General features: G+C 37.4%; 1 protein-coding gene across 2 annotated transcripts in view; it reads right to left on the bottom strand.

The window, feature by feature from the left end:
* Window positions 1-13,937, bottom strand: part of ZC2HC1A (zinc finger C2HC-type containing 1A) — a 71,154-nt gene that overhangs the window by 27,362 nt on the left and 29,855 nt on the right. For both annotated transcript variants that reach the window (XM_049854464.1, XM_049854463.1), the window contains exons 6-7: window positions 10,559-10,658; window positions 9,840-9,939 (exon numbers count right to left, since the gene is read on the bottom strand). In XM_049854464.1, coding sequence (XP_049710421.1) covers window positions 9,840-9,939; window positions 10,559-10,658 — 200 coding nt within the window. The remainder of the gene's footprint in view (window positions 1-9,839; window positions 9,940-10,558; window positions 10,659-13,937) is intronic.

The following is a 13,937-nucleotide window of genomic DNA, read 5'->3' on the forward strand; positions in this document are numbered from 1 at the left end:
ACTTCATCCCACATACTTCGGACGTGTTACCAGGAGGAGCCAGTATCTGCAGAAGGACTTCATGCTTGGTAGGGGAGAGGGTCAGCAAAAAAGAGGACGACCTTCAATGAGATGGACTGACACAGTGGATGCAACAGTGGGCTCAAGCATAACAACGATTATGAAGATGGTGCAGGACCAGGCAGCATCTCGTTCTGTTGTATGTAAGGTCGCTATGAGTCAGAACTGACTCAACAGCCCTTAACAATATACTAATGTTCTAGTTTAGTAGAGTAATATATTGTCCAGACGAGAACACTATCACTCTCCAGTAGTTGAAGACACTCCCTTAACACATTAGGATGATACATAAAATGGGCAATCAGAATTTTAACAGATATGGTTGACACTTCAATACAATGTGCAGCAACTAGGAATTTTTTAAACCTTCATGGCATTATAAACAGTGCATAACATACAAAATTATTGTGCTCCAACCTCTACTTGTTAGGAGAACATATTTTCCCTTAGGAATATAAATGTTGGTCAGATTTCCTTAGACAGTTATCAAGGTCTAAGCAGAGTCACAGGATGCTGTCAAAGTAAGAGAGAGATGTGTCCAAAGTCACATAACTATTCAGTGGCAGAGCTGGGTCTAGAAGCCTAGCATTCTAACTCCAAGGTCAGTGCCCCTTTTCACTATCCCAGACAATTTTACAGTCCCTGAGACTATAGTGTGTCAGTACAGCTTAATATTGCCACCTGAGAAAATCATCAGTGTAATCGGAGAGAGAACTAAAAGTGGCCTTTTAATTTATAATCTATCCATAAAACTATAAACAACATGTTCAAACACTATAACCTAAAATGAAGGCAATTTCTGTGATATGGTAAAACAATTTTGTAAAATTAAAAAAACATATTGCGAGGGCGGAGCCAAGATGGCGGACTAGGCAGACGCTACCTCGGATCCCTCTTACAACAAAGACACGGAAAAACAAGTGAATCGATCACATACATAACAATCTACGAACCCTGAACAACAAACACAGATTTAGAGACGGAGAACGAACTAATACGGGGAAGCAGCGATTGTTTCCAGAGCCTGGAGCCAGCGTACCAGTCAGGTACGGCACAAGCACAGAGACCTGCTCCACCCCCTTGAACTAACCCCGGGAGGGGGACCAGCTGGTTCCACGGGCGGCGTGGGACGCAGCCGGTAGGAGAAGTCCCCGGGAGGCAGTGACTGATCTTGGAGCAGAAAGAGCAGCATCCGAGCCGGGGAACCGTCCCGCAGGGATTAGGACTGCACGCAGGTACGCCATAAACACGGAGAGTTGCTCCACCCCTGAACTAACCCCGGGAAGGGGACCAGCCGGGTCGCGCGGGCGGCGTGGGACGCAGCCGGTAGGAGAAGTCCCCGGGAGGCAGCGACTGGTATTGGAGTGGGGAGAACAGCGTTCCAGCCAGGACACTCGGTCGCGGCACAAGCACAGGGAGCTACTCCACCCATCTGAACTAACCCCGGGAGGGGGCCCACCTAGTTCACGGGGGCGGCACGGCCACGCGGCTGGAGAGACGAGAAGTCCCCGGGAGGCAGCGACTGATTTTGGAGTTGAGAGTGCACCGTCCCAGTAGGGGAGCCTTGACGCTGGGCGTGGGGCTGGAAGCGGAGGATCTGACCGTGACTCCAGCGGGCCAGACCCCCCGGGGGCAATCTCCACACAGCCAGCACACATAGGCGACGCGCCCGCGGGAATCTCAGATATAACAGTCATTCCAAGCAAGACAAGCAACTCTGGCTATATTCTGAGGTGCTACTCTCCTATCTCTCTGTTCCCTCCCCCACCCTTCCCAGGCGGCTTCATTAACATCTGAATAGCCTGAGCCAAAGGGAGAACTCTGATAGGGATCTGACTGCAGTTTTTTTTTTAGCGGCTTTTCTGGAAAAACGAGTTTCCCAGTGATGGCTCGGAGACAACAATCCATATCAAACCACTTAAAGAAGCAGACCGGGACAGCTTCTCCAACCCCCCAAACAAAAGAATCAAAATCTTTCCCAAATGAAGATACAATTTTGGAATTATCAGATACAGAATATAAAAAACTAATTTACAGAATGCTTAATGATATCACAAATGAAATTAGGATATCTGCAGAAAAAGCCAAGGAACACACTGATAAAACTGTTGAAGAACTCAAAAAGATTATTCAAGAACATACTGGAAAAATTAATAAGTTGCAAGAATCCATAGAGAGACAACATGTAGAAATCCAAAAGATTAACAATAAAATAACAGAATTAGACAACGTAATAGGAAGTCAGAGGAGCAGACTCGAACAATTAGAATGCAGACTGGGACATCTGGAGGACCAGGGAATTAACACCAACATAGCTGAAAAAAAATCAGATAAAAGAATTAAAAAAAATGAAGAAACCCTAAGAATTATGTGGGACTCTATCAAGAAGGATAACCTGCGGGTGATTGGAGTCCCAGAACAGGGAGGAGGGACAGAAAACACAGAGAAAATAGTTGAAGAACTTCTGACAGAAAACTTCCCTGACATCATGAAAGACGAAAGGATATCTATCCAAGATGCTCATCGAACCCCATTTAAGATTGATCCAAAAAGAAAAACACCAAGACATATTATCATCAAACTCACCAAAACCAAAGATAAACAGAAAATTTTAAAAGCAGCCAGGGAGAAAAGAAAGGTTTCCTTCAAGAGAGAATCAATAAGAATATGTTCTGACTACTCAGCAGAAACCATGCAGGCAAGAAGGGAATGGGACGACATATACAGAACACTGAAGGAGAAAAACTGCCAGCCAAGGATCATATATCCAGCAAAACTCTCTCTGAAATATGAAGGCGAAATTAAGATATTTACAGACAAACACAAGTTTAGAGAATTTGCAAAAACCAAACCAAAGCTACAAGAAATACTAAAGGATATTGTTTGGTCAGAGAACCAATAATATCAGATATCAGCACAACACAAGGTCACAAAACAGAACGTCCTGATATCAACTCAAATAGGGAAATCACAAAAACAAACAAATTAAGATTAATTAAAAAAAAAAATACACATAACAGGGAATCATGGAAGTCAATAGGTAAAAGATCACAATAATCAAAAAGAGGGACTAAATACAGGAGGCATTGAACTGCCATATGGAGAGTGATACAAGGCGATATAGAACAATACAAGTTAGGTTTTTACTTAGAAAAATAGGGGTATATAATGAGGTAACCACAAAAAGGTATAACAACTCTATAACTCAAGACAAAAACCAAGAAAAACGTAACGACTCAACTAACATAAAGTCAAACACTATGAAAATGAGGATCTCACAATTTACTAAGAAAAACGCCTCAGCACAAAAAAGTATGTGGAAAAATGAAATTGTCAACAACACACATAAAAAGGCATCAAAATGACAGCACTAAAAACTTATTTATCTATAATTACCCTGAATGTAAATGGACTAAATGCACCAGTAAAGAGACAGAGAGTCACAGACTGGATAAAGAAACACGATCCATCTATATGCTGCCTACAAGAGACACACCTTAGACTTAGAGACTCAAATAAACTAAAACTCAAAGGATGGAAAAAAGTATATCAAGCAAACAATAAGCAAAAAAGAAGAGGAGTAGCAATATTAATTTCTGACAAAATAGACTTTAGACTTAAATCCACCACAAAGGATAAAGAAGGACACTATATAATGATAAAAGGGACAATTGATCAGGAAGACATAACCATATTAAATATTTACGCACCCAATGACAGGGCTGCAAGATACATAAATCAAATTTTAACAGAACTGAAAAGCGAGATAGATACCTCCACAATTATAGTAGGAGACTTCAACACACCACTTTCGGAGAAGGACAGGACATCCAGCAAGAAGCTCAACAGAGACACGGAAGATCTAATTACAACAATCAACCAACTTGACCTCATTGACTTATACAGAACTCTCCACCCAACTGCTGCAAAATATACTTTTTTTTCCAGCGCACATGGAACATTCTCTAGAATAGACCACATATTAGGACATAAAACAAACCTTTGCAGAGTCCAAAACATCGAAATATTACAAAGCATCTTCTCAGATCACAAGGCAATAAAACTAGAGATCAATAACAGAAAAACGAGGGAAAAGAAATCAAATACTTGGAAAATGAACAATACCCTCCTGAAAAAAGACTGGGTTATAGAAGACATCAAGGAGGGAATAAGGAAATTCATAGAAAGCAACGAGAATGAAAATACTTCCTATCAAAACCTCTGGGACACAGCAAAAGCAGTGCTCAGAGGCCAATTTATATCAATAAATGCACACATACAAAAAGAAGAAAGAGCCAAAATCAGAGAACTGTCCCTACAACTTGAACAAATAGAAAGTGAGCAACAAAAGAATCCATCAGGCACCAGAAGAAAACAAATAATAAAAATTAGAGCTGAACTAAATGAATTACAGAACAGAGAAACAATTGAAAGAATTAACAAAGCCAAAAGCTGGTTCTTTGAAAAAATTAACAAAATTGATAAACCATTGGCTAGACTGACTAAAGAAATACAGGAAAGGAAACAAATAACCCGAATAAGAAATGAGAAGGACCACATCACAACAGAACCAAATGAAATTAAAAGAATCATTTCAGATTATTATGAAAAATTGTACTCTAACAAATTTGAAAACCTAGAAGAAATGGATGAATTCCTGGAAAAACACTACCTACCTAAACTAACACATTCAGAAGTAGAACAACTAAATAGACCCATAACAAAAAAAGAGATTGAAACGGTAATCAAAAAACTCCCAACAAAAAAAAGTCCCGGCCCGGACGGCTTCACTGCAGAGTTCTACCAAATTTTCAGAGAAGAGTTAACACCACTACTACTAAAGGTATTCCAAAGCATAGAAAATGACGGAATACTACCCAACTCATTCTATGAAGCCACCATCTCCCTGATACCAAAACCAGGTAAAGACATTACAAAAAAAGAAAATTATAGACCTATATCCCTCATGAACATTGATGCAAAAATCCTCAACAAAATTCTAGCCAATAGAATCCAACAACACATCAAAAAAATAATTCACCCTGATCAAGTGGGATTTATACCAGGTATGCAAGGCTGGTTTAATATCAGAAAAACCATTAATGTAATCCATCACATAAATAAAACAAAAGACAAAAACCACATGATCTTATCAATTGATGCAGAAAAGGCATTTGACAAAGTCCAACACCCATTCATGATAAAAACTCTTACCAAAATAGGAATTGAAGGAAAATTCCTCAACATAATAAAGGGCATCTATGCAAAGCCAACAGCCAATGTCACTCTAAATGGAGAGAACCTGAAAGCATTTCCCTTGAGAACGGGAACCAGACAAGGATGCCCTTTATCACCGCTCTTATTCAACATCGTGTTGGAAGTCTTAGCCAGGGCAATCAGGCTAGACAAAGAAATAAAAGGTATCCGGATTGGCAAGGAAGAAGTAAAGTTATCACTATTTGCAGATGACATGATTATATACACAGAAAACCCTAAGGAATCCTCCAGAAAACTACTGAAACTAATAGAAGAGTTTGGCAGAGTCTCAGGTTATAAAATAAACATACAAAAATCACTTGGATTCCTCTACATCAACAAAAAGAACACCGAAGAGGAAATAACCAAATCAATACCATTCACAATAGCCCCCAAGAAGATAAGATACTTAGGAATAAATCTTACCAAGGATGTAAAAGACCTATACAAAGAAAACTACAAAGCTCTACTACAAGAAATTCAAAAGGACATACTTAAGTGGAAAAACATACCTTGCTCATGGATAGGAAGACTTAACATAGTAAAAATGTCTATTCTACCAAAAGCCATCTATACATTTAACGCACTTCCGATCCAAATTCCAATGTCATATTTTAAGGGGATAGAGAAACAAATCACCAATTTCATATGGAACGGAAAGAAGCCCCGGATAAGCAAAGCACTACTGAAAAAGAAGAAGAAAGTGGGAGGCCTCACCTTACCTGACTTCAGAAACTATTATACAGCCACAGTAGTCAAAACAGCCTGGTATTGGTACAACAACAGACACATAGACCAATGGAACAGAATTGAGAACCCAGACATAGATCCGTCCACGTATGAGCAGCTGATATTTGACAAAGGACCAGTGTCAATTAACTGGGGAAAAGATAGCCTTTTTAACAAATGGTGCTGGCATAACTGGATATCCATTTGCAAAAAAATGAAACAGGACCCATACCTCACACCATGCACAAAAACTAACTCCAAGTGGATCAAAGACCTAAACATAAAGACTAAAACGATAAAGATCATGGAAGAAAAAATTGGGACAACCCTAGGAGCCCTAATACAAGGTATAAACAGAATACAAAACATTACCAAAAATGATGAAGAGAAACCCGATAACTGGGAGCTCCTAAAAATCAAACACCTATGCTCATCTAAAGACTTCACCAAAAGAGTAAAAAGACCACCTACAGATTGGGAAAGAATTTTCAGCTATGACATCTCCGACCAGCGCCTGATCTCTAAAATCTACATGATTCTGTCAAAACTCAACCACAAAAAGACAAACAACCCAATCAAGAAGTGGGCAAAGGATATGAACACACATTTCACTAAAGAAGATATTCAGGCAGCCAACAGATACATGAGAAAATGCTCTCGATCATTAGAGAAATGCAAATTAAAACTACGATGAGATTCCATCTCACACCAGCAAGGCTGGCATTAATCCAAAAAACACAAAATAATAAATGTTGGAGAGGCTGCGGAGAGATTGGAACTCTCATACACTGCTGGTGGGAATGTAAAATGGTACAACCACTTTGGAAATCTATCTGGCGTTATCTTAAAAAGTTAGAAATAGAACTACCATACAACCCAGAAATCCCACTCCTAGGAATATACCCTAGAGATACAAGAGCCTTCATACAAACAGATATATGCACACCCATGTTTATTGCAGCTCTGTTTACAATAGCAAAAAGTTGGAAGCAACCAAGGTGTCCATCAACGGATGAATGGGTAAATAAATTGTGGTATATTCACACAATGGAATACTACGCATCGATAAAGAACAGTGACGAATCTCTGAAACATTTCATAACATGGAGGAACCTGGAAGGCATTATGCTGAGCAAAATTAGTCAGAGGCAAAAGGACAAATATTGTATAAGACCACTATTATAAGATCTTGAGAAATAGTAAACCTGAGAAGAACACATACTTTTGTGGTTACGAGGGGGGGAGGGAGGGAGGGTGGGAGAGGGTTTTTTATTGATTAATCAGTAGATAAGAACTGCTTTAGGTGAAGGGAAAGACAACACTCAATACATGGAAGGTCAGCTCAATTGGACTGGACCAAAAGCAAAGAAGTTTCCGGGATAAAATGAATGCTTCAAAGGTCAGCGGAGCAAGCGCGGGGGTCTGGGGAACATGGTTTGCGGGGACTTCTAAGTCACTTGGCAAAATAATTCTATTATGAAATCATTCTGCATCCCACTTCGAAATGTGGCGTCTGGGGTCTTAAATGCTAACAAGCAGCCATCTAAGATGCAGCAATTGGTCTCAACCCACCTGGAGCAAAGGAAAATGAAGAACACCAAGCCCACATGACAACTAAGAGCCCAAGAGACAGAAAGGGCCACATGAACCAGAGACCTACATCATCCTGAGACCAGAAGAACTAGTTGGTGCCCGGCCACAATCGATGACTGCCCTGACAGGGAGCTCAGCAGAGGACCCCTGAGGGAGCAGGAGATCAGTGGGATGCAGACCCCAAATTCTCATAACAAGACCAAACTTAATGGTCTGACTGAGACTGGAGGAATCCCGGCGGCCATGCTCCCCAGACCTTCAGCTGACACAGGACAGGAACCATCCCCGAAGACAACTCATCAGAAATGAAAGGGACTGGTCAGCGGGTGGGAGAGAGATGCTGATGAAGAGTGAGCTAATTATATCAGGTGGACACTTGAGATTGTGTTGGCAACTCTTGCCTGGAGGGGGGATGGGAGGATAGAGAGAGAGGGAAGCCGGCAAAATTGTCAAGAAAGGAGAGACTGAAAGGGCTGACTCAAGACGGGGAGAGTAAGTGGGAGTAGGGAGTGAGATGTATGTAAACTTATATGTGACAGACTGATTGGATTTGTAAACGTTCACTTGAAGCTTAATAAAAGTTAAAAAAAAAAAAAACATATTGCTATGTCTGTACTTTAAACATCAAATGTGATAACTCAGTAGAGAAGGAAAAAAAACATCAGATTCGTTTTTTACCACTGGATGATGATAGCTATTTACTTTTCAACAACCTATTTTACTGAAAACCTGTTTCTTTCTTACTGTTGGCCTATTTGTTCCCTTTTGGAAACAGTGATAAGGGGGAAAAATTAACACACTAAATCTTGTTAACTGATTTCTTTTTCTACAAAGGTAACCACATGAAACTCCTTTCAGGTCCTGCATTTTCTGTGTAGTTCAAATTGGGAAACAAAAGGCAGCTCCTCCTGCTTAATAGATACTCTTATTTAGAGTTCCTCTATAAGAACCAAAGTTGAATATGAGCCACAGATTACCTGTACTTGAAAATAATGTTTGCTGTATTTCCTTAATCAACTTTAATTAATCTGTAAAGACACACGCATAGGCTCTCATTCTAACAGTCATGTGGCTACCCTGAAGGTTCTGATTTACCAAAACCAAAGAGGAAGTGATCCTCTACCGGAATAGGTGGCCTTCTGTCAAAGTCTCTAGTGTTATCAGCAATTCTTATCTCACTAAAATACTGCTGAAAGTTTAATTTTGCTGTTTTATCAAAAACCATGTATGTAACACTTTAGAAAGACAAAACGTATAAAAAATAATTAAGCAAAAGGAAAATAATCACTTCAAATTCCACTGTTAAATTTTTGGTATGCTTCATTTGTTGTTTTTCTTTTCCCTATGCATATTTTTATAGGTTCTATCATACTGCACATGCAATTTTGTGTCTTAGATTTTTCTCTTATTATAGCAAAAGGGTATTATTAAATTTTATGTATGTTCTATTGTTGTTTAATATCCCTTTGTAGTTTTCATAGCAGCAATCTTATTTTTTTCAATTATAATAAAAACATTTGAAATATTTTAGAGTCAACTAGATTCCAATTTGTATGCTGGTTCAAACTATTATCAGCTGTGTGGCCTTGGGCAAATTACTTTGCTTCTCTGATCTTCTCATTCTATGGTAGTAAGGTAGCTTTAACAAAAATATATTTAAAATATCTAGCACACTGCCTGATATATATTGCTTAACAAATTATTCAAAAAAAAAAAAAAAAACCAAACTCATTGCTATCAAGCCTATTCCAACTCTTAGTGACCCTACAGGACAGAAGAGAACTGCCCCATAGGGTTCCCAAGGAGCACCTGGAGAATTCAAACTGCTGACCTTTGGTTAGCAGCCATAGCTCTTAACTACTACGCCAACAGGGTTTCCTAATAAATTATAGTTATTATAAAAACTTTCCATATTTCAAGTGATTTCATTAGATTAAATTACCAGAAGTAAAATTCCCCAATCAAAAGTAAGAACGTTTTTAAGGCTTTTGATAAATGTCACTAGGTTATTTTCCAAAATGGTTCTACTAATTTAGAGTTGTAACAGCACTGAGTGTGCCCTTGACCAGCAATACATTAAAAGACAAATGAAACTGTAAATAAAACTAAACTTAATGAAAAAGCCAATTTTCAAAGCAAGATGAAACCATAACGACATTTAAATACATATCACTAATAAATTAAATTCAATGCAGACTTACCCTACATTAGGGGCTGCTATCCCTTTATGGGAAGGAGATAAGGTCTGAAGTTTGTTTCCCAAAGAGCTGCTAACTGAAGACACTTTACCTGAAGGCGCACCTTACAACAAAAGAGCATTAGTTTTAACAACACTCTGAAAAAGAAAAATCATATAAAACTAAGCATTTGACAAGAAAGCCGATACTTTAGTAATACTCTTTGTGGCAATAAAACAAGTTATACCTAAGAAGATTAAAAAATAAAATAATATTCTCAGGGAACGATAAATAACATTCTTTATTTCTAATTTCTAAATTTCTTTCTTACAGTTTATATATAAATAAAGACATACTTGGGTCAATATATGCTTCAAACCATTAAACATTTGTCTATTAAAGACAACGGGAAAGTTCAGAAAGGTATGAAGAGCTAAACAGGAAAAGAAGGAAAAATATTCTGGTCAAAGAATCAAGAAAAAGAACTTGGTTGACTATTGTGACCAAAAGATTCATCAATAACATAATCAAGAACAGACATTTAAGCTAAAAAAAAAAAAAATATCTAAAGTAGAAGCTACTGAAAGATACTTTATTTTTACCCAGAAATAATTATTCATCCTCCACATCTCTTTCCTAGTTTTAAAATGTATTTTAATAGCCCAGAATAGACCACTATCTTCATTTCCTTCTCTACTAAACCTGTATTTTAAAAACTCAGGTTATTTTATGGATCTCATTACCTACAACAGCTTTGTTAGTGCTACTGGGTTGTGGTAATCGTGAAGATCCTGATGACGTAGTTCCAGGAGAATTTGATTTTTTAAGTGCAGGTGGCTTAAACTAAAATAAGAAAAAACATTTTATCAACATCACTTTTTAATTATGGGTTATAAACTAGAATTTCAAAAGCTCCAATTCCTTTGAATTAGCCATTTTTCATCAGCTATTGAATTACCTAAATTCAGAAAGTACAAAATGTCACCTTCGAGAAAGTTTTACCAAAATATGTTCCCACTCAAAACTGCTACAGGTATTCCACTGCCAAAATAAACTAAAAGCAACTTTCCCCCAATTCACAGGAAAAACAAAGGTCTAGTACAGAAAATTTCAATGTAAAGATTTTAAACACCAACAAGTATTAATAGAAAAGCTTACAAACGACTCATCATGCTCACTCGGTGGAGCAGCTTTAAAGGCCAAGATTTTTGCATGCTCCTAGTTGTGGTTTTAAAATTAGTATACATAATCCAGCCATTTGCCCTATTCAGTCTGGTCAGGTTCTACAATGGCTGCCTTATGCATAGTTGACATTATTATGCCAGAAATGGAAATCTCTAAGACACCTGGCAAATAAAAGACCTTGAATAAATGCCTGCCAAATGAACAAATGACTAGGAGATTTTAGGAGATGGACCATATAAAGATACTGTTTCTCTAAAAATCTAGGGGATTTTTCTGGTTTAAAAAGGTATCTGGTTAGTACCAGCCTCTCCCACTAAAATACTAATGAAAACTTTAGAAAAGATTTTAAAATGGATATGGAAAAGAAGGCCAAGCAATAATTTGTCCAAGTATCTGAGGCATGTCTATAAAAACAGGGCCAATAAAATTGGATTAAGAAAGAGAACCAGTGACCCACTCACACTGTGCCCACCCACCCACTGCTGTCGAGTCAATTCCGACTCACAACGACCCTATAGGACAGAGTAGAACTGCATCATAGAGTTTCCAAAGAGCGCTTGGTGGATTCGAACCACCATCCTCTTGGTTAGCAGCCGTAGCACTTAACCACTGCACCACCAGGGTTTCCTCATATTGTGCCATCTACCAAAAACAAGCCAAGCTATTAGCATAAACAAGAGAGACAGGTGTGGTATATTTCATATTGAGACGTTGAGTCTTTAGGTAGGGCATAGACAGGAAGGGCTTTGGTAGCAGTAAATATGAAGGACAAAAGATTTCCATGTACATGCTAGATACTGTTATTGTTAACTTAAGTTTCTAAGCAAATGCTTACATTTACATGTACATGCTACATACTGTTATTATTAAGTTTCTAAGCAAATGCTTAGAAAGAGGCAGAACACACCTTTCAAAATAAACTTTATTTCCCTCTCTCTATTTTATAAGACATTTGTAGAGAGAATTTAAAGGAAACTACAAATCATGCTTACCTCTCCAGTGATTAAGTTCTATACTGGGCATCCCACTGTGCTACTCAAAACAATTTTGTCAGGTTTTCTGAGATATTCGAGAGCAAGGCCAACTTCTTCTGTATTCCATAATACTTCCTATTACTTTCAACAAGAACTAGTCAGGTTAGTTTCATCTATGAGTCTGCACCCTACTGTGAATGCCTCTTGTTTAAAACAAATTCCCCTGCCTCTCAGTAATGCTGTTTCCCTGACCTAAATAATCTGACCCCTTCCTTAGTGAGATGTAGTCTTGTCTATTCTACAACATCCAGCTCAAAGTCTACCTGTATTATAAACACTTTGAGGATGAATCTGGGAATCAGCAATTTTGTATAAATTTGTTTTAATGATCAAAATCACTTCATTTTTTTTACAGTTATATGAATGTATATTCCTTTCATTTATTAAATAAGTTATCTGTAAACTGCCTAGTGTGTTTGTACACAGGATCACGAACCTAATAAATTTCTTTAGCAAAAATTTGTATTTACAAAGACTTCTTATAATAAATTGGAAAATGCTTAAAAAACACAAAGGACATCCATTTCTGATAAAATGGTAGACTAAACTATTTGGACCAATCTTTCTCCTAGAACTAAAAATCCTCAGGGTTGTCAGGTGAGAGGAAAAGAAATTTCCAGACCAAACCCATGTAAGACTGAAACAGTGATCTGGCCATCACATGGATCTGCTGTATAAATTTACATTGTTGGGCTGGTCAAGCCCAAAATTTAATTTAAAATTCAGATTGATGGTACTTTTAGATATCTGGAAGTAAGCATATATCTTCTCTGAAAGAAGGTAACTCATATGAATAACCCTCATGAAAAATTTTTTAAATTGCAATGAATAGCAGTTAATAATAATCCTGGACACAAGGATCTAAGGTACTAAGGTACCAGGAATGAGAAAAAGAGAGACAGCAGGAACATACTCATAAAGGTCACCTGTACTACAAATCAGACACATATTATGAAACAATTATGCTTACTACTTTTAAAGAACTAAAAGACAACTTTGAAAATATTAACATGGTATTAGAAACTATAAAAAATAACAAAAAATTAGAAAAAAAAGCCAAGCATAAGAAATTAAATAACAAATTACAAACTTGATGGCAGAAGAATGAAGTGACTGTATAATTTTCCTGCAGATAAAAATTTCAAAAACAGGATTTAAGGTAAATATTTTAAGAGACTGGAAACTATCCAAATCAATTCTTCTGGAAAACTTGCAACTATATAATACAGGGTTAACTGCTACTTTTTTGGGGGGGGGGGGTGGGGGGCAGACAAAAAAAAAATCACACTTCACAGAGAAACAAAACAGAATCCAGATCTGATATATTATCTACCATGTCTAGTTTTCAAACAAAGCTCACTTGCAAAGAAACATGAAAAATGTTCATATTCAGCAAAAACGACAGTCAAGTTGGCATAGGAGTCAGATTTAGCAGTTAAGAACTTCAAAGCAGCTATTATTACAAATATATTCAATGAAGGAAAGGAATATATGTACTGGATTAAGGGAAACATGGTATCAGAGAAAGAAAAGGTTGGGAATCTCAGCAGAGAAATGAAGGCCAAATAGCAGCATTTTCAGATAACCAATAACAGAATTCATTGCCAGATCTGCACTATTAAAGGGCTAAAAAAGTTTTTCAGGCTGAAAACTAAAGTTTTCGGGGAAATGACAAAACTTGGCAGCCTAGATTTACAAGAAGGAATGAAAAGCTCTGAAAATGAGAAATATATTAGTAAATACAAAATGAAAAGTATTTACATATCTATGTATGAATGTGTGTATATATGCATAAATACATATATATTTATTTTCTTCTAATTTCTTTAAAAGATGATTTTGAAAGAAAAAATACTGTATTGACGGTCTTATAATGTCTACAATTTTATATATATATACATAT

The sequence above is a fragment of the Elephas maximus genome, chromosome 15, assembly GCF_024166365.1.
Source record: "Elephas maximus indicus isolate mEleMax1 chromosome 15, mEleMax1 primary haplotype, whole genome shotgun sequence".
NCBI lineage: Eukaryota > Metazoa > Chordata > Mammalia > Proboscidea > Elephantidae > Elephas > Elephas maximus.